The sequence below is a fragment of the Vigna unguiculata genome, chromosome 1 (assembly GCF_004118075.2).
Source record: "Vigna unguiculata cultivar IT97K-499-35 chromosome 1, ASM411807v1, whole genome shotgun sequence".
Taxonomy (NCBI): domain Eukaryota; kingdom Viridiplantae; phylum Streptophyta; class Magnoliopsida; order Fabales; family Fabaceae; genus Vigna; species Vigna unguiculata.
In genome coordinates, this window is record NC_040279.1 from 31232849 (window position 1) to 31254710 (window position 21862).

At 31.1% G+C, this 21862-nt stretch overlaps 1 protein-coding gene across 3 annotated transcripts; it reads left to right on the forward strand.

The window, feature by feature from the left end:
* Window positions 1-6412: 6412 nt before the first annotated feature.
* LOC114174089 (protein TIME FOR COFFEE-like) lies at window positions 6413-11845 on the forward strand. 3 transcript variants are annotated; one of them, XM_028058843.1, is made up of 11 exons: window positions 6413-6792; window positions 6865-7113; window positions 7195-7289; window positions 7378-7540; window positions 7645-7930; window positions 8041-8101; window positions 8197-8455; window positions 8550-8643; window positions 8788-8854; window positions 8995-9375; window positions 9466-11845. In XM_028058843.1, exons 1-11 carry the CDS (start codon window positions 6702-6704, stop codon window positions 11224-11226), a joined length of 3507 nt encoding a protein of 1168 aa, XP_027914644.1. In that variant the 5' UTR covers window positions 6413-6701; the 3' UTR covers window positions 11227-11845. The 3 variants fall into 3 exon arrangements, with proteins under 3 accessions (XP_027914644.1, XP_027914659.1, XP_027914651.1); XM_028058858.1 differs by having other exon boundaries at window positions 8577-8643; XM_028058850.1 differs by having other exon boundaries at window positions 8044-8101.
* Window positions 11846-21862: the final 10017 nt, after the last annotated feature.

The following is a 21862-nucleotide window of genomic DNA, read 5'->3' on the forward strand; positions in this document are numbered from 1 at the left end:
TCACGTTTAGGTATTCGGAATTGGACATTCAACACTCAACAGCGGCAAATGAGAGCATTCAAAGTTTGAAGAATAAGATTATCCACTTTTGTATAATTGGTTTTACGTTATCAAAGTTCAATTGATCTCTCACTCTCATGAGTTGCTGAAAGTGGACATTAATCATTCATCAATGAAAGCCAAACTTGGCGTACCTTGTAGTAGCATTTTGAATTTACTTGGATGAAGTATTTTAACGAAATAATTTATTTTTTAAAAAATTTATATTTTTTTAATAAAATATTTTTTTTGGATAGAGAAATTAAAAAGTATTTAAAATGTAAGTAATTTTTAGAGGTATTTCAATTAACTAAATTAGTAGAAATTCAAATACCCTCAAAATAAGTAGAATTTGAAATTCTTCTCACTCAACCTCAAACTCTAGACTCTCAGGTAGAGTTGTCAATTTGGCCTCATCCAAAGGCAGGCTCGACGAACCTGGCTGACGATTCGACGAGCAAAACAAGTCAAGTGGACTCGACGACCCAGACGAATTGGGTTGGCTCGACGACACAAATGGGTCGGGGGGCCTGACGACCCAAAAATATCAGGCGTGCCCGATAACCCCGTCGGCCAAGCCACTAGACGAGCCTAACCACCTTGATAGGCTCGACCGACCTAATGACCTAGGCGGGCTCGAGTGATCGAATGACCTAGATTTACTCGATTGGCCTGATGACCTAAACGGGCCTGATCAGCCTGACGACCTAGACCGGCCCAACGACCTGGCGGTACCGACTGACCCGACGACCTAGTTGAGCCGGACAAGCCAATGACACAAACTAGTCGGACATGCTTGTTTAGACAAACGGGTCCAACGACCCAGACAGGTTAGGCAGGTCCGACGACCTAGTGGGGCTAAGTTTGGCCAATGACCCAGGTAGACCAGGTCGAACTGGGTAGTCGGGTCGGCCTGGCCTATCTGGGTCGTCAAGCTCGTTTCCAATTTTATCATGAACAAAAACTAATTAAACCTAAAATAAACAGTGTTAAAATAAAATTTTATCTCATAAGAATTTCAATTGTTTTATCCAAACAAGAAATTTAAATGTAAGGTATTTTAATTTATTTATCCAAACAAATTATTTAGAAAATGAAGGAAATTTAATTGCAAGTAATTCAAATACAATGCATTTCAATTGCTCAACATTTTTGAAATGCTTCATCTAAACACAATGTAAATGTGCGACTTCACTTCTCAAAGCAACCCCATGATGAACCTATAATTTCTATAAACAAGTTAAAAGAAGATGATTTGTAATATTAACTACTAATATTAAACAATATATTGTAACACATCATAAAGCTATATCCATGATAACACACATGTATGTAAATATAAATCTTTCAAACAAAATAAATTAAAAATACATAACAAAATGTACTTTTGGAAGAATTTTCGCTTTTACTGTGTCACATGTATAAAAATTATTCCTATACTAAATATGATTATAGTAGAAATATATATTAACAGTAATGTTTTCTTAAAATGTATGTCACATGTATACCTGCTATTAATTTATATGTAAGTCTTTTTCTTTTTCTCACTAATTGAAATATTGTCTATGTCAAAATACTCTCAGCATGAGTTATGAATTTATCATCCAGTACTTGATACCATCCTTATTATTCCTAAATTACTCATAAAGGGTTTGCAATCACTAAATCAGGTGACTCATTTAGGATCAAACTTTATTATAGCAAATTCATATTCATGTACATGAGTGATCAAATAGGATGTATCACCCAAAAAGGATCATCCAAATTGGCACATCACATGTATACATCATATCATGTATCTCAACATCAATTATACATTTATCTAAAACATATATAATCAATCTATGCTTTTATCCATTGTACCATTATCATAAACATTAATATAAACATCAAGCATGACATAATCAAGACATTATAACATAAAGCGTGATGTATTATCAAGTGAGACATCATAACATCAAGGCATAACATCATCGATTCAACATAATGTTACTTAAGTGAGTTCCTCTCGGTTCAATAACCTCATCAACTAACCTCTATTTTCGCTTAAGTGACACAAGTAAAATGAATCCAAAAGCAACAACCATCACTTAAGAAAAAATAAACTAAAGCAACAACCTCTCCATTCTCTCCTTGCTCTAACAACCACTTCATTACTTGGGTGACATCCACTTGTTGGAAGAATTTAACAAGTTTCATAAAAAAATTTCACTGCCTTTGGTAGCTTGAGTAGCTAACTCAGAACTTGATTGCCCAACGTAGCACCTGAGCTCCTAAACCATGTGTGAAATATCCAACACAACACTTAAGCCACAAGACATATTGCTTGACTATAGAACACATGAATGATATGCTTTCAAAGGAAAGAAAATTGTCTTAGCATCTCTCTTGCTAAAGTTACAACTTGTCGCTTGAGCTATATACCACGTTGCTTGAGCGACTAACACATTATGTGAGCAACATAAGGTGATGAGTGCAATCCCATACTCTGATTAGGATTTATTATTCGAAAACTTGTATTGCAAGTTGTTAGGACTTTGACAAGTGTACCAAGTCGCGCAAGTAGTAACCGGTAAGATCGGGATATCGTTTCCCAAGAGACTCGTGTATACTAAATATTTGCGTAATTAGTGACTAATTTAAACTAACGAATAAATCCATATTTTGAGTTTTAATGTATGAAATTAAACTTTGCATAAATAATTAAAATTGAACTTTGGAAGTTAAAGACACTTAGTGAATGGAAAAGATTAGAAATGATATGACTTGATATTGCCGGGGTTAGAATTCACCAACTATGCTCTCATGCAACTACAATTTAACATCCTCTTCATTAATATGCTAATGTCAACCCACAATATTACTCAAACCCTAATTCCTTAATAGATTGAGCCTAAATTTCCTTATTAAAAGTCAATTCCTTGAACTCTTAATAAGCAAATTTGCTTTATGCACAAAGGCTTAAGACAACCAATGGGTCAAGCCCCATTCCTAGGTACAAGCTCCATTGAGTTCTCTTATTCCAAATCTAGGTTTCAAAAGATATTTTCACACCCCATGAACCAAAAATCACGCAAGAGATGGCTAAATCAATGCAAGCTTTAAGTGAAGAAATAAGAAGACTAGCAATTAATGAAAGAGTCATATATATAATCAAAACATTTGCATTTACACAAGAGTTTCGTGGCTACATATAACCCCAACAAAAATGGGTTTAGCTCTCCATTGCCATGGAGAGCTCAAGCTTAAAAATGGAAGAGATGGCAGAGAAAGAGATACAAAGAGGAAGATGGAGCTGTTCCCACAAGTCCTAACACTCCTCCAAGCTCTCCAAATGTGTTCTTCGTGCCTCCAAAATGCCAAAGATCCTTTTCCCCTCGCGAAAACAGAAGAAAAGGAGCCAACTTGCCACATCAGCGAACACTGGCGCCTGGCGGAAGGGTCTCACCGCCAGGCGATATCGAGCAAACAGGGGGCAAAACTAGCAGCTACCGCCCGGCGGTGTCCAGTTACCGCCAGGCGGTTCGTAATAGGGGCGCCTGGCTGGCGCTTGACTGGCGGTCTGTTTCGCCTGGCGCTTGCTTCGTGTCGCCAGGCGCTTCTTGTTGACATTTTTCTTCTTCTCCTTGCTATTCCGGGTCACTCATTAATCTGGATTTTTGGACAAAGCTTCCCATCTACAAAAAGGACACAAAAAAATGGGGATTAGTGGTATATTTAGATAAATGTAACCCAAAATGTATTTATTTACAAAAGTTAGGTAAAATTGAGGATTAAGTAGGTGAAAAGCTTTGGAAGAGATAATTTTGCTAATGAAATATAGCTTGGATAATGGTAAAAATTAACATTATCACAAGTATCCAAAAATAACTTTATATCTCAAGTTTAGCTTAGTGTAAGGTAGAGGTCTATTACTCTATTGTATTTTATTTTTGTTAGTTGTATGCAGGTATGCAGGAATAACAAATAAAGAATTTGATCTCAGAAATCATAATGAAAACCGCAATGATTATACGAACAATACTGTGAAAGACTAACTCTAAAATCATTTACAAGTGCATAATAAATAATAGTTACAAAAGGTGTATTAAATATGATAATTTTTTGTAAGAGTTATAAGGGTTTTATGAGATCTAAAGTGGTTTATGCTATTATAATTATAACATGCATATATGTTTTTTTTTAAAAAGGTTGAAGTATCACAAGTACTTCTTTATTTATTCGATTTTTATTGTCGATAAAAAAAAATTATGATTTTCATGAATTTTTATTATCTTCGGTAGGTTTCATATCTTTCTGGTCATTAATTGCAACAACTCGATTCATAAAATAACAAAATAATACTACTAAACATACAATTTTACCATAGTAAGACATGTTATTCACACCTTTTCAGTTTTCATACATTATTTACGTCTAGAACATGTTGGAAATATTTAGTATAATGTAAATAAAAAAGAATCCTAGTATCATTCATATATTTGTATGAACTATTAATTTTATAGATAAAATGTTATTTATGAATAAACAATTTTTTAACTTTATTTTATTTCAATAAATTTTATTGGAATAAGATTTATTACTTTTTAATATTTTATTTGAATAAACAAATTACTATTCTATTTGAATAAACTATTTATTATTTTATTTGAATAAGATTTATTACTATTTATTATTATTTATTGTCTTCCACCTATAAATACAACATGTATGTATGTTTTCAATCTTCTTTACTATATTATCTTTATGTTTATAAGATTAAGAGATTCTTAATTAATTTATCTATTTGACGAGAACGTACATGGTTTTATTTGCCTCATGTAATTGGAGTGTTTTCTTTTTAATCCCTTATTTAATTAAAATTTTATCCTATATTAATTGTTTGGTTTGATCAATCTTCATATTTTTATTATTATTATTATTATTATTATTATTATTATTATTAATATTACCAGTATAATATTTTTGACTGAACAATCATCTTATTAGATAAAACTAATTATAAAATAACTACCAAATATTACCTAATTTTTATATGAATGAATGCGCCATTACTAATTCACTTCAAAATTTATCAATAAGATAATATTCAATTTTAAATATGTTAAGTATACTTTACTATTATGTTTATTCTTATTTAAAAACTACTCAATGGATGGATATTGATTTTTAGTATAAATAAATAAAAGTAGATATTCATCATGAGATGAGAGTATCGATTATAAAGAAGCAAGATATATCATTAAAAATAATACTAACGAACTAGTTTATTTGTATTTCTTTTAAATAAATAAACATTTTAATAATTTTTGTACTTCGTTTATTGAAATTTTTTTAGTGTCAGTTAAACAATATATGATATCAGTTTCTTAATTAAATTATCTCTTCAAAACTTAATAATTTTAAATTTACACTAACCGAAGCAAGTAATCCTAGTTTGTCTCGAAGTCATTTTCTATGTCACTTTAAGAAAATCCTAAAATTTAATGAGTGTGGCAGTTGGTCTTTTTGTAGGGCCAGAAAATAATTAATGAATGATACTTTCCTACACAATAATTGTTTAAGCAGGAAAATGTATTTCTTTTTAACTGCTATTTTTTAAATTTTAAAATAATATAACCTTTTTCAATTATATCCTTATTTTCATCTTTGTTAACATATGTCGAGGGAGATGAAAAAATGAAAAAGTTAATAAATACTTTATTTAACATTGTACCAAAATAAAAAATATAAACGTTTTCCTTAATTTAAGTGAAAGAATATATAGAAACACAGTATTAAGGGTAAAAAAGAAATTAACTAAACGTTCCAAAAATTTCATTATTAGTTTATTAACTACAATCAACAGTAGTATTAATACCGGTTACCATATTCGTGATTATGTTTTAAATTAATAAATACAAAATATTTTTAATATCTACGGTGGCATACCACAAGATATTTTCGTACTTCTTCCAGGTTCCAACAAAATGACACGTGTACCCTACCCCACAGCAATATCTTCACTCAGGCGTTTTCGAAGCACGCGCCAGTTTACCGCGTGTGAGTTGACAGAAAAGATATAATGAATTGACACATGGCAAAGTGCGCAGTGCTGACATCACATTCCACCAGACATGGACGTGTGTGCCATGTAGGCAGTGGCAAGCCATGAGGGTCGTAGCCGTCCGATGGGCAAGCCATGAACGGCCACGATCGAGAGAGAAACCGTATTCTATAGTGACGAGGAGTTTTGAGCGTGAGTGTGAAAGCGAAATATATAAAAAAAAAAAAAATGGAAGAGAGATAAGATGATTTGATTAAAATATTGATTTATTATTATTATTATTATTATTATTTTAGTTTGATAAAAGAAAAGAGAAGAAGGAGGGAGAAGTGAAGTGTATAGTTTGGTTAGAGAAGGGAAGGGACAGAAGAAGAGAAAGAAAGGGGAGAGAAGCAAGGTGATAGGAAAGCGAAAAGAAAGGGAGAAGGAAGTGGGAGCATTTTTTCAGCAGAAAACATCACCACTCCTTTCGGTCTCAAAGGAATCCGACCCTTACGCCGCCGCTTCTGCTGGGATTCCGCTGCCGCATCCTATTCGACCGTTCTGATTTTTCGCCGCTTTCCTTACATTTCATGACACAAAAACAACAACAACAACAACAAACCGCAAATCCGCCATGGATCGAACCAGAGGAAGATCGTCCTCTATGTCCGCAAACGCCTTCCCCAGACGCCGTCACCCTAACATCCCCCTCCGACCCACTTCTCGTATGAATTGTCTTTTTCTCCTTTTTTTTTCTTAATTTTCGTGACGCGTCTCTGATTTGTCTGTTTCGACAGAGGAGGTGCAGGAGATGAGGTTAAAGGATAATAATGACGATGATGATAATAACAGTAAGAGGGAATGGACGAAGAAGAGGAGAGGGAGCAACTCTCACAGCACCGAGGAAGAGAGTGTGGGGAATGAACAAGACGCGCGGTTGCATTCTAATAATACGGCGTCGTCCGCATCTGATCACAACCACCGGGGACGGAACGTAATCGACGAAGTGATGATCGGAGCCACAGTGCCCAGGAGGACTCGTTCAGGTTTTTGTCTTGATTCTTTTTATATTTGGTTTTTCTCTCTGACACCACTGATTTTTGCTTTTTGGATTTTTCTTCTCTCAGCTTCTGTGAAAAGACCCCATCACAGTTGGGTAGAGGAGCAGAGTGCTGAAGCTGCGTCACCTTCTTCTTCCAATGTTTCTCTTCCGAAGAAGATGGTCTGAGATACTTTTGCATTTCTGTAATATTTATTTGCCCGATCTGTCTTTTTTTTAAACAAAATTGATAGGATGAGTTTTTTTGCAGAAAGCGATTGGACCGTCCTCGTCGAATCAGGAGGACATCGAGATTGAGATAGCTGAGCTTCTGTACAGTTTACGAGCTTCCCAGAACCATGATTATTCTTCTTCGCAGAAGGATAAAGCAAGTGATTCCCCTGCACTTTCGTCTTACCCTGCCATTGATGTTGGTGGGTTGAATTTTCGAATCAGATAAAGAATTTTCCTCTTGTCCTTTACTCTTCTCCTCACCCTCCTCTCCATTCACCTTTTTCGTTGGCGTTTTTATTGGCAGAGACGAAGAAAGTGGAAGATAACAGTTCTTCTTTTTGCATTCTACCTCCGAACAATTCAATTCCCGAGTCAGTCGTAATTGAAAGCCAGCAACCTGCGAAAACGGAGAAACCATCGTCCGTGTCGCCTAGGACGTCTGGTGGTGATGGAATTGAGTCTTCCCAGGGTCCAAAACAAGATGCGGAGGAAGATAGTTTGAGTCCAGGTTGTGGATGTGGTGATGCTGTAGATGGAAAATCAGAATCCAAGTTGGTTTTCGACAAACATGATTGTGTTTCTACTATAAGGTGAGAATTGAAATTATAGAAAAGAATACCCAACTTTTGTTCTATTGTTGTTTGATTTTCTTATTTAGGTAAGTGATTATTGAATCCATTATCTTGTTGCTGGATTTTAGTAGGACATGCGATGACTTTCCGGAGGGCAATGACAAACCCAAGTTTGAGATTGATCTAATGGTGAGGATATTTCTCTTTTGCATTTTTATTACTGTATCTCCCTTTGCGTATTGCTGTTAAGTGTATGAAGACGAATGCCTTTGTTCCAATTACAGGCTCCCCCTCCTGTGACCTTATCATCAGAATGGGATAATTTGTCTAGGGATGAAGACAGTAATAAGGTCGAAGACAGGGTTGAAAGTTTGAGTAAGAAGGAGAAAACACTAGGAGAAATTGAAGAGGTGAAAATGAAAGTTGATTTGGAGAAGCCAAATGGGCATCATGACCTAGCGACTAACCATGAATTAGGAGAGCTGGGCAGGAATAAGGAACAACCAACTACTACCGCTACAAATGCCAAACTGGAGAAAACTGGTAGGTTGAGAGATTTTCCTTTATCCTTTTATTGATATGATTACGCATACAGCACCACATGCAAACTCTGATTTTGCTTTCTTGTTGAATAGAGGTCTCTTACCCTTCTTTACTTCTTCAGCTCAATGTAGTTCAATGTCTTTGTCAGTGGCTGTATCCGAAAGGCCAAGCGGGTTCTCTCCCCTCGGGTACTAGACCATTCATTTTTTTCACAATATATTTTTCTTTTTCTTTTCGTCATTTTGATCCGTATCTGATTTTAATTGACGGTTGGTCTCTCGTGAATATAGTGGCCTTTGCTTTTTTCTAAGAACAATAACTATGATTTGCAGTTACGTGCCGCCCTTGGGGACAGCTGTGAACACAGATAAAACAACAGGATTATTGACAGCCCCTCAAGTAATTTTATTTCTCACCTAATTGGATGTTGTAGTAGTTGTTTAAGTCCTTTCTTTGTTCTTGCAAGTGTCAACCTTCTCACATTCTTCCTGTAATATGGACCTGTGTTATTAATATTTCTACATAATTCAAACATACAGCATGGGAACTTTGTGCTGTCTCAACCTCGACCAAAGAGATGTGCAAGTCATGGTTACATTGCTCGGAACATCTTCATGCACCAACAGTGTACAAAGATGAATACCCTTTTGCCGTCCGCAATTGGCTCTGGTTCTATTTGTGACACAAAGCTCAGCAAAGTCCATTCTGCTGAAAGTGTAGTTGTTGGGAAGCAGTTTCATAAACAGTCACCAGGCGTCAGCCATAGTGCTACACCGGAGAAGGGATGGGCTACCACTAGTGATTTTAGTGTTGCTGCTATTAAAAAAAGTTCTGGTCCTGCCAACCCAGTGGATATGACGCAAACGAAGCAGCTTATGCTTCAGCAAGGTCAACATCCAGGGTCTTCTGCTAATATAGTGGTATGATCTTGTTTTCCAGTATTTTCCATACAGATAATAGAAAATTGGCTATTTTATTCTGTAAGTCATGTGTTTTAACTTTGAATGTAGCATGGTCCTGCTTTTCTAATCCCTCCTGGCCAGCATCAAGCATCTGTAATACCCGGTTCTAGTCCAGCTGGTGGTGTGAACAACGCTAGCAATGCTTCGTTGTCTAATAAATTCCAAAGTTCCCCAGGTGTATCTCTTGGTGGCCCAACACTGCCAGCAGTTGCTGCTTCAATGAGCTTTAGCTACCCAAATTTGGCAGCCAATGATACTCCATACATGACAATAGTTCCGAATAGTGGGTATCCATTCCCCTTTTCAACTCCTCTTGGACCATCTGCAGCTATCAGAGGTGCAAGCCCTGCACAGTCAACACCTATTCTCAATGGGCCTTTGTACTCTTCTCAGATCTTCCACCCACTTCAGTATCCACAACAGCACCCTCACTCCCAACCACTGGTTCAACCTAGTTATCTTAATGGAAGCACATCTAGTGTTTCATCATCATCCCATAAGCAGTCACAGGGAATGCAAGGTAACAACAACCATATTTTGTCCTCCACAACTATGCAACTTCAGCAGTCACAAAAGCAGCACATCTCACAGTCTCATCTTCGCAAGCATGAGACTGGGATAGCCGGAGAGAATTCTCCATTTGCTGCAAGTGGAACAGCTTACTCCCAAAAGAATGGATTTGGGCAAAACTTCCCTATTCCAGTTCAGCCACTGGGCCTTTCTTTAACGCCATCTACAACATCAGACAGTGTTGGTGGCAACAGTGGAAATTTTGGTGACAAGCAGCAACAGACTTTGATGGGGGGACTTGAGCATATTCCATCTCAGCCACATGCAATCTCATTTGCTGCATATAATGGGACAAGTGTTCCTTCAAATCTTAACTTCTCAACCATGGCACAGAACCCAGTGATATTTCAGAGCCTGCCAGATATTGCATGGCAAGGATATCATGCTGCAAGTGCATCTCATGCAACTCAACAAAAGATGTATCCCATTATAGAAGGCAACAGTGGGGATAGTTCTTCCCACCGTGATGATGAAAAAGCCACTTCCGGGAAGCCATCGACCAACGGACCAACAACCCTGGTTTTTGATAATTCAGCAAAGAATCTTAACTTAGTATCATCTCCCATGAATGGAAACTGGCCTAGTCGTTCCATTTCTTCAACTGCAACAACCACAAGTTTGCCTCCTTCTAGTAATGCTGCAAAGTCTCAACAGCCGTCACAACTGCTTCATCTTCAACAGCAGCATGGAATGCTACAGCAGCAACCTGCGGTGACGACTCGTTATAAAGCCTCGTCAACTAATGCTGCAATTGGTGCAAATTTTTTTACATCCCCAGTTTATTCACAAACTCAAACTCAGAGCAAAAGTTCGATTAAAGGCTCCCAGTCAAGAATCTGTGTAGCAGCACCAGATTCTCTTGTTCATAACCCGTGTATCGTAACTTCTACTGCCCCAACTCTCCAAAGTTTTTCCCAGGATCAAGGGAGAGTATTGCAGGGTCAGACCCAAATATCTTTTGGTGGAAATTACATATCGTCCATGCCACTCCAAGGGCAACAACTATTCAATAACAACCAGTCTCTTGGTAATACAGTTGCAGGAGTTCCACCTAGTGGAGCCAACTTGAAGACAAATTCCCAGGGGAGCAAGGTTAGTTCATCAGTGAACTCTTCGCAGATGCAACAAACTGAGAATTCTTCCACTGGGACTGGCCAAAAATCTTCCCCAGTTTGTGGGAGAAATGTCCCATCCATCTTGAGCTCGTGCCCCAGTCACCTATCTGAGCTGAAGTATTAGAACGCGAACGGTGTACTGCACAGACAAAAAAGGATTTCTCTGCAATCCCACTATTTTTTTTTTTTCTGGCGCAATCAGTACTTCATGCAATGGAGGTGCTTGAGGTGAAGCACGCCCTTTCATAGTTTGCAGTATAAAAGGCTTACGCCTTGGGCTATTTCCAAAAGAGCGGATGCTTTAAAAAAAAATTTGGATTGGTTTGGAAGCGTGTGTTTATATCCCTTTTGACGTACGGATGCTCCTGGGCGATGGATTATTGTGGCAATAATATAGCTGAGACGTGAAAGAGAACTCTGTTGATAATATATACTCGATGATTTTCCTTGTCGTGACAGAACAGATGCCACCACTTTTACTGGGGAGTAGTGACAGATAATGAAAGGAAAGTAAGGGCATTGGGCCTACAATTTTGAAATCTGAGAAGAGATTACTATCTTTGTCGATACTTTTTGAAAGGCCAGTGCATGTGAGTTTGGCCTTATTATTTGACGCGTTAGATACATTTCTGATATGTAGATATATATTATCATGTCTTTTTCTTTTGGTTTTTAGTTCCCATAGCAGCAACTGTACTTAATAAATTATTATTCGTTTTTAATATACAAATCTTTAGTTCTTACTTTCCTTGTCATTGTGTTGGGTGGATTTGTGTGGTGTTGATTAGAAGAAAATATAAGCAAACGAAATTGTATTAATGGAACTAACTAAATTGGAAAAAAATGGCAATGAAATTCATTTAATAATGTATTGCATCTAACGTCAGGATGAGTGCAGCCAGGGTTTGCTAGGATGGAGGTACGTCTGGTGAAAGATGATCTTTCTTCAAACGAGGCGATTGTGTAAGATGTATCTGCCCTTCTTCGTAAATATATTGTGGCAATGAAGACTAGAGCCACTTTACGATTTTTAGATTATTTATTGTCAGTATTGATCTATATTATCTTAAAAATTAATTCATTCGTTATATTTTCATAAATAAACGAATATTTACTTGACTTTTTTTTATGATGTACTATTTGATAATAATTATTTTTATTCTATTAAAACATACTATTTAATAAAATAAGCATACATATTTTATTCGTTATTTTGTTAGTGTTTACTAATCCATAGTGTATTTTATTAAGACGTAATTTCAACTTAAAAGGATTTTACTGTAAAAATAATGTTCTATAATTAATTATTGAATTAGGTTTAAAATAAAGTACCATCTACCAATTATTGCGTTATATACAGGTCCAGGTTTTGATACTTCACACAGGTCATAAATAAATTCGTTTTTTTTATATTATTCAAATATTCGTTTTTCTGGACTATTATTCGAATTTGTTTTTATTTTTTTTAAAATTTCTTTATTGGCTCGATATGAATATGGATAATACTTAATTTTTAATTATTTAATTAGGTATAGAGATGAGAATGATTATGTATATATTTGTACCGTCATAGTTAATTTTCTATTTTTCTTATATCCGTTCTAATGCTTATCTCGTTCCCGTTTAAACTATTAAAGTATCCCTAACACACGGACACACACTCATATTCTAATACTCATCCCGCTCATCCCGTCCTCCCTATTTAAACTAGTAGAGTATCTATAACACGCACACGCTCATGTCCGTGCACCCACGCTCACCTGTACAGATACACCCACTCGCACCCGTACACAAATATATTGTGCGGTTTTATTCAAGTGGTGTATTATAATTTTGGTTAATGTATAAAAAAGAGAGTTCATTAGAATTTAGAAAATGGAAGAAAATATACATTAAAAAACTTTCTAAATTTTAATATTTATTTTCCTTATATAATTTTAATTTTAATTTTAATTTTAATTTTATCAACCTTTTTTTTAAGTTTTCAAAATTAATAAATATTTAATTGTTATGAAATCTTATTTGGTACTTTAATCTGAAATGTATACAATTGTATTTTCTTTTTAAATAAAAAAATGAAAATATATCATTTTGATATGAAATATTTGATAAAATTATATTTTTTGTTGTTTTGATTTATTATTTTTTTTTACAAAAAATATTTAATTAATATTAAAACAAAAAACACGTAGAAATATCGATACATATATACTTATTATTGGATGAGAATGAAAATGAGACAAAAATTTATACTATAAATATGAAGATAAATTTGTGATTTATAAATGAATATGAGATAATAAAATTTGTTATTTACACTTCTTGCCATCCTTTCTAAAGACCGTCCCACTTATTCCTCACAATAACACACCATTATAATGATCAAGTTAGTTGTTTTTGCATTAAAAAAAGATAATTATTTAATTGTGATAATGAAAAATGATTTGAACTTTTTGATTGAAAATACAACCAATATATATATATATATATATATATTATTATTATTATTCAAATTAATAATAATATATACTCTGATTTAAATTTTATAAAAATAAATTAAGAATTCCCGTAAGATTTCTTTTAGAAGATTAAATATTAAAAGGTTCATCCTAAATAATTTTATTTATTATTTATTAATTATAAAATAGACAATTATCTATACTATTATATTATGATGCACTGAGTCATGTATTCGTGTCCAACACGTATCCATGTTTGACATAATATCCGTGTCCGATATTTTAGGATACTTTACCAATACTTATCAATGAAGTATCTTATTTATGAATTAATAATATTTTTATAATGATAATAATTTATTATTTTTTGTGTTAACAACTTTGATACATATGATTTTAATTTGGATTCATACATTAACAATTATATATTTATTATATTTTTCAGAATTAATATACACAATTTTCAATATACATACATCACGTATCATATCATATCTTATTATTTTCATAATAGATGTATATGTGTCGTATCCGATATAAGTATCATATTCATGCATCATACCTATTAGAGTAAGAGGATTCCTTGGTATACATATTTTATTTCAAATTTTACCCTTTAATTATTATATTTTAAATAAAAATGTTTATTTTATCAATTTTATTCTTTAAATGATATTTTTTAAATTTAACCATTTTTTTTCTAAAATATAACTACTTTTGTAAACTAATAAAAAATTTATTTAAAAAAAAATTATCTACAATAACTATGGAGCCCTTTATTTTGTACTTTCTGTTCGAACCCTTTATTACGAGTTTGTGAGACATGACTATTGTGTGAAGTAATGACGAATAATTACTCTATAAATGATAGGCTACAACGACTATATAACATAAATGAATATTATGATTAAAACTGCCAAGCTTTTAATGGATCATTAAGATCTCATTATTGACTATATAGGTAGAATATAAAGTTAGTGTTATCTATAATTATAATTAAATATTATGTTATAAGTGAAACAAATTTTAAAATTATCAATAAAGTACATTTAATGTTATCAAAACAGTATTGTTAAAAATAATTTTTTCTTATAAACATTATTATATAATATAAAATTTACTCTAATGATCCTAGTTTCTTAAGCGGTGTCTAATGTTATTAACATAGTATTCATATATAAATAATTAAAATATACAAATGAATTTTTTCTTCTTCTATAATATAATGGTGGATCTTTATCATGATAAAGGGGCCATCGTCCATTTTTTTTTATATATATTTAAGTAAATTAATATAATTAATATAGTTTTTGTTAAAGTAGCTTAACTTTTTTCAGATATTGGTCTGAAATTGATTGATTTTTCAAGACACAAATAAAATGTTATAAACTGAAAATTATAAAAATTATCAAAGTTATGAAAACTATACAGTTAATTTTTTTGCTGATATTTTTATATATATATATATATATATATATTAAAACAGTTGTTGAAGTTCCACCGCTATTTTTTTATCACATTAATATTATACAATTATCTATGACTGTTTATTTTGAATATAGAATATTTGTTTAATTTACCAAATATATGAATTATCACATGAAGTGGTATACATTAACATCCGGCTAAGAAATTAAAATATCCACTAATAGTTGATTATTTTTTGGCGGGGAAATCAAGTATGATAGAACATATAAAATTTGGATTTTTTTCTGAATTTTTTTTCTATTTTTTTTACTGTATTTTTATAATACATTAATTATCACTCATTTTAATAGTTTAAAATATATTAAAAAAATATTTAAAAATGATAACGGTGTAAGATTTAGAGTCTATATTTAAAGAAAAGGAGTGAAATAGAGTTGTTGCAGTAATTTAAATAAGTTTATTAATATGGATAAATAGTGAGAGTTTAGAATTGACGAGTGGGGCAATGTGTATTTTGGCGACAGCAGCAAGCAGTATCGTCGCAAATGTTAGTATCTGGACAGTACAGGTCTGGAGGCATGTTCGCTTTGCATGGAGCATTGCAATCTTCGTTTTTTGCACATGGTGCTTGAACCATTATACATGGAATGTGTTGACCTAACAATTGAAAACCAAAAACAAAGCATAAAACTTGTTAGTCTCAGTCATTTTCACCGAAAAAATTTAAAAAGTGAAACAAGATTGGAACCTGTTGTTGCGATGAACATAAAAGCCACAACGAAAAAGATGCACAGAGAAGATCTTGTTGCTGCCATCTTGCTTCTAGGTGATGTTGCAGAAGCAGAGTGTGTGTAAGCCTTTATATAATGCCTGTGAGGTGAGAAGAAAAAAAATATATTAAAATATATATATTAATGGCTATATTTTTAGTTCCATATTTAAATAATATTGTTTAGGGATGTGATCTTGTTCTTTTCATTTACTCAATTAATTTACTTTTTATATTTTCAATGGAAATGTTTGACTTCACTTTTGTTTTCTTCATAAAGCCGAGTCACTTTTTTGGTATGTTTTATAATGTAAAAGGTTTATGCGATTCAATACTTTCATAGTTCTTTATTTTCATTTAAATGTAATTATAACTTGTATACAGTAATTTTATTTTTTAAGTTAGTGACTTATTTAAAACATAATGTCTTAAAATTAACATTCTTTGGCTTGGTATTTGTTTGGTTCTCTATATTTTTATTGTTTAAATTGGATTATTCTTTTTTAAAATGTATAAAATTAGGTCTTTTTTTTAATCAACGATAAATATGTGTTATGTATTTTCTTGATTTTATTTATTATTTAATAAAAATATAATCATAACATTTATACAAAAAAGTTAAATTTAGTGTTAATTTAAAGAAAAAATTGCTAAATTTAAAAAAAAAGATTAAAATGAATAAGAATAATAAATATAATAACTAAATTAAGATTCACATCATGACTTCATATGTGGTAAGACGCTTAATTGACATATGATAAATATTTTTTTTTCAATTTTTCTTAAAATAAAAAGGTTAAAAAAACATGCAATACATATATTTAATGGTGTAAGTGTAATCCAACCCAAATAACCTAATTATTACTTATTTTAAAAAATAAAACCCAATTAAAACCAATCGATATATAAAATTTATTTGAGTTTTTTTAACAAATACGTTGACCAATAATTTTAACTTATCAATATTAATATTGATAGGTTATAATTTAAATTTCTTTAAGAGATTAAAATTTTAAATTTAAAACCTTATACTATGATATATGATCTATGCATCGGATATCTTTTCTTATATCTTTTATGCGATGAATTTTTCAATGTAGTTTGTTCATTTAAATTATCATTAACTTAAAAGTTACAATGTAATTTACTGTTTACATATTTAATCTAAATTTACAATGTTGTTTTATTTCTAACAGATATAATTAATGCATCTTTTAAATGAGATCCGTTTTCTTTACTTACATTAATGAATTTATTGAAAAGTCCTCAATTTTGTTATCAATGTATTCTGTTTTCAGCATGAAGTTATTTAATGCCAACAAATATGATTGATGAATTTTAATAATTTTTGTGTTTAGTCTTTTATTTTTGCATTTGAATTCAACATTCATTTAATTATGTTAATGTTTTTAAAAAATAAGGATTTCATATACCAAAAATATAACTAGGAATATTTTATTTTTAATGTTTTTAATTTAATTTTAGAAAATAATTAAATACACAATAGAACAATATTTTACAATTAAGAATGATTAAATTTGTGCATTCATTTATAATAATTTTGACTTTTAATTTTTAGATAATGCTAAAATGATAAGGTATTAATGAAATATAGCTAGGCATCAAAGATTAAAGAGTCACCTGCAACACATCTAAGTCATACAATCTTATTTAGGAAAGACTATGATCATTCATTTCTTATTTTAAATTTCTTCTGAAATATAAAGAAGAAAATAAGATAAAGAACATTGAAATATACAGTGATATACATCACAATCTAGCAGATTAATAAGTAAAGAAAAATTTGCCACAAAGGAGTCATTCTTTGATAAAAACCCATAATAGAGACCTTACAATCAATAAGATTGATAAGTCACGGAAGATTTATCACAAAGATGACAATCTTTGATAAGAACTTGAGGCCTAAGCCAAAAACATATCTTTAATGAAATAAAATTCAATATATGATTAAAAATGTTTACATAAGCTTTTGGTATCCCTCTATTATGTATAGGCAAATAAGTTTAAGAAAACCTAAAAACTCTAAATGAAAGTCCAAGCCCAAAAACATAAAATAAGCTAACTTTTAAACGAAAGACTAAAGCCCAAAAACATAGAAACATAAACTAATTTTCCTAAGAACTATTCTTCAAATCTCCAAGCCATGATCTTTATATCCCTTGAATTCCTAGTTCCTTGGAGCATAATAAGCTTCACAGAAATATGTTTTACTAATTTTTTGACCCTTGATTTTGTCATAGGTTCTTTGAATTACAAGATCTTCTCTTCAAGTTCTTCTTGTGGTTGATCCATGGATAACCCTATATCACTAAGCCTAATTTCATTACAACAAGATCAAACGTTCTTGAATAAGGTCTTTATCACTTTGTCCTTTATTCTTCGATATGATTGAAATAATGGAATAAACAATCTTCAAGAAAGTTGTGTCTTGATTAAAGATTATATCTTTTGGTTTAATGTCATCATTCGATCCAATAGTTAATATTAATATTAAGTTCACGAGTTCAATTCTCACTTGCAACAATTACGATTGGGAATATTATTTCATATTACATCTATTGTCTTGTGATAATAATTTGTTAGATTAAGTTAATCAAAGAATTTGATTTGTTGAAGGAGAAATTAGTACATAGGACATCAATTCTCTTTTACTTGTATTGGAATTTAAAATAAGATAAATTGTAAAAATATTTTTTGAAAACACTAAACTAAAGAAAACACTTTATAAAGAAAATTATTTTTTGAAAAATAGTTATCAACATTTCTTATTGCAAACTTATGGAACATTAATCGTACAATAGTACCTTAATATTGTTCCAATTTGGTATCATCTGAGAATTCTCAAGATAATAGATTTGAACAAGTTGTTGAATCATAATTGTAATGCAACCTGTTCTTTTTTTATTGTAATTTCAAATTCACACTTTGGATATTTTAGTCTAAGGATCAGTAGATTATCGCCTTTCTAATGCAAAACATATTTTGTTCTTGTGTTTTTATTTTTTTTCTGGTTCAATCACTCTTTCCAATTATAAAATCAATTTCAAGTCAAAGTTACAACAGTACCACTACTCAATAAAACTATCGTCAGTCTTGATGATGCATACACTAATTTCGATACAAATACAAGACACCCAAAATTAATTCTAAGAACAAAACTTACAAAATAAACATATGACTTAAAAATAATGATGGTAAAGGAACTGAACTTTTTGTTTAAAGTAACTCGGGATCACTGTAATAACAAAAAAAAATATCAACTAAGTAAAATGTTGTGTTCTAAATTACAAACCGATTTTGTAACTATTTTTTATTAAGAACAACCGATCAGATTTGTGACGGAATCTATTAGTGACTGATTTATAGAAATATGTTTCGATGACATGAAGAAGCTTGGAAGGTTTTTTTTTTTTTTTTTTTTACCATCCTATCTAATATTTAGAAATTGGATTTTACCGAAAGCCAAATAGAGTTCGTTTTTTCATTAGAGCAAATGAGATCTATAAGTGTTTAATTTTCAATGAAAATGGGAAAAATATAATATTGTGTGCGGAATAAACGGAAATCTTTTAGCTAGATGAGTTATAGAAATCTTAAAAATAAAACTTTACCTAAAGTCACAAAATGTTCTGCTTTGGTACAAGGAATGGACTTTTAAAGTAAATTTTCAAGAAAAACAAATAAATCTGGAATTTATTCATACATTATACATAATATAAATAAATGGGAAAACTTTAAATGCTCCTCGTCAATATTTTTATCTGAAAATTTGTTATCAAAGGGCATAAAAATCTATTGGTGGTAGGTAAAATATCATCAATTATGAAGAACTGGTCAAAAGAATGATTCATAGTACCCACGGTATTATGACGAGAAAGGTAAGTGTTACATTCTGATATTTATAGCTTGATTGGTCCCCATTTGGCTAAGTAATGTGCCAAAGTCACATTTTTACGATGTTAATTGTGTCAAAATAATATTTATATCACTACTAATAACGAGGACTTAAATTTGTACTGTTTTGAACTCAATTTTTTTATAGTTTTTATTCCTATAGACATAACTACTTTTTTCATGATTAAAGCTATTCACTTATATTAGTTTTTTTTTTAAATTTAATTTGGATTTTTTAACTAAATAGACTTTTATATAAAGCCTAACTTTAACAACAACAAAAAAATTAAAAAACTTACAAGGTTTGGCCTGATTTGTAGTTGAGGATTTTTTGTCTAATAATAAGTATTCGTATCCAATTACTACTAATTTAGATATTTCTTTAATAACTTAGATAATTTGATGATAGATTAAAAAGGAAGAAAATTACATGAATATTATGAGATAATCCTATTCCAGTTATTCAAGATCATATATAATAGATGTAGTTTTTTTTAAAAGTATTTAAAACAGTTACATATTTAAATTTAAACTTAAATTATTTAACAAACTTGGAAAAGTATATTCTAGTTGACGAATTGAATTAGTGATTCTATTAGCATTTTGTCTGATAGAAAATCACAATAAATCATTAAAAGTCTATCCGTAATGTAATTATTATAAGAATATTCTATGTATGAATATTAATTTTTGAGACTAACATAATTGCAAGTTAGTATTATGAATGATAAGTATCAATAATAAGTAAATTTTCCCTTTAGAACTGACACTTATCATATATCAAATGGTTCTATTTATGTAAATAACAAATCTGCTCAATTTAAAATGCAGAATAAGGTATTGAGAATTGAAAGTTTTATGAATTATAATGATATTTTGCTGGTTTGCAGTGAATATAAAAGAAAATATCAAATGTGCAGCTAAGTTACAGTATTGGAGCTGAACCATGGAAGTATAAAAGACAAGATAACATATTTTGACTTTCTGGCTTAGCACAATTCATGAGGAAATCTTCTTTGTAAAGAAATTTGGAGCACAAAACCACGAGGTTGAGCAGCCAAGAGTGGAAGGTCAAGTGCTAAGCACCAGGACAAGAGACTGAGCAGAGAAGGAAACCTACTTGTGAAAAAAAAAAAAAACTTTGTGGCTGATCACCAAAATGTAAATACTATATGTTTAGATGTTGTTGGATTTGTATTGCATCGTTCTAGTCCATGAGTAGTTGATTTCTCTGTGATGATATCAATGGAGCAATAATCTTCTTATATTCTCTTTCCATTTATGCATATTATATCCTAGATGTTTATATATATTTTTTATTTAGTTCATGCTTAATGTTTGTCTTATAGGGTACGCTTTAAAGTATGATCTAGGAATGAGATTTTTGACAGTGAAACTAACTAATTCAAAACCAGATTAAACCAGTAACCAAGAATGAAACTGTACGTTTAACCCCCAATGTTCTGACTCTTAATGCATGTATTTGTCTCTAATTAATTATTTATAGACCGATCTAGGAACCAATTCCTCTCATAACCTAAACTTAAGTAACTATTGTAAGTAACCAATTTAGAGACTAATTCATAATAGAAACTATCTTAAATACCAATTTAGAAACTAATTATAATTTTTTAAAACTAGTTTAGTTACCAATAATTTTTAGTTTATAAATTAGTATCTAAATTGTCACTATAATAACTAGTTATTTTTTATCACTAAATTTAGTCGGTACTTTAGGTTTTTCTTTTAGTGAACATAATGCAAAATGTTAACTTATTTAAAAAAAAAATTAAAAATATGAAATATATTAAAAAAGAATTTTATTTGTCATCAACTAAGTCGAGACTAAATCAAATATAACTTTTAGTTTCTGTGTGATCTCTTAAATATTTTTTTATGCTCAAAGTTTTCATGTGTTAAAAGTCTAAGTGTACATGTTTAGGTAACATCCTTAATGATTTTATAAGTTCGAAGATTGCTTTTATTGGTCGGTAATGTTAAAAAAAAAAAAATGCATGCATGTATTAACAATTTATCAATTATTTGATATTATAGTACGTACCTAAGTAAAATAAAAGAAGATTAATTATAATTATTTTTGAGCATATGTTATTTTATCAGAAAATCTTGTTATTAAACTGCCGTATCAACATTAAAAAAGGTAAATTTAACCAAACGAAACTGTATTT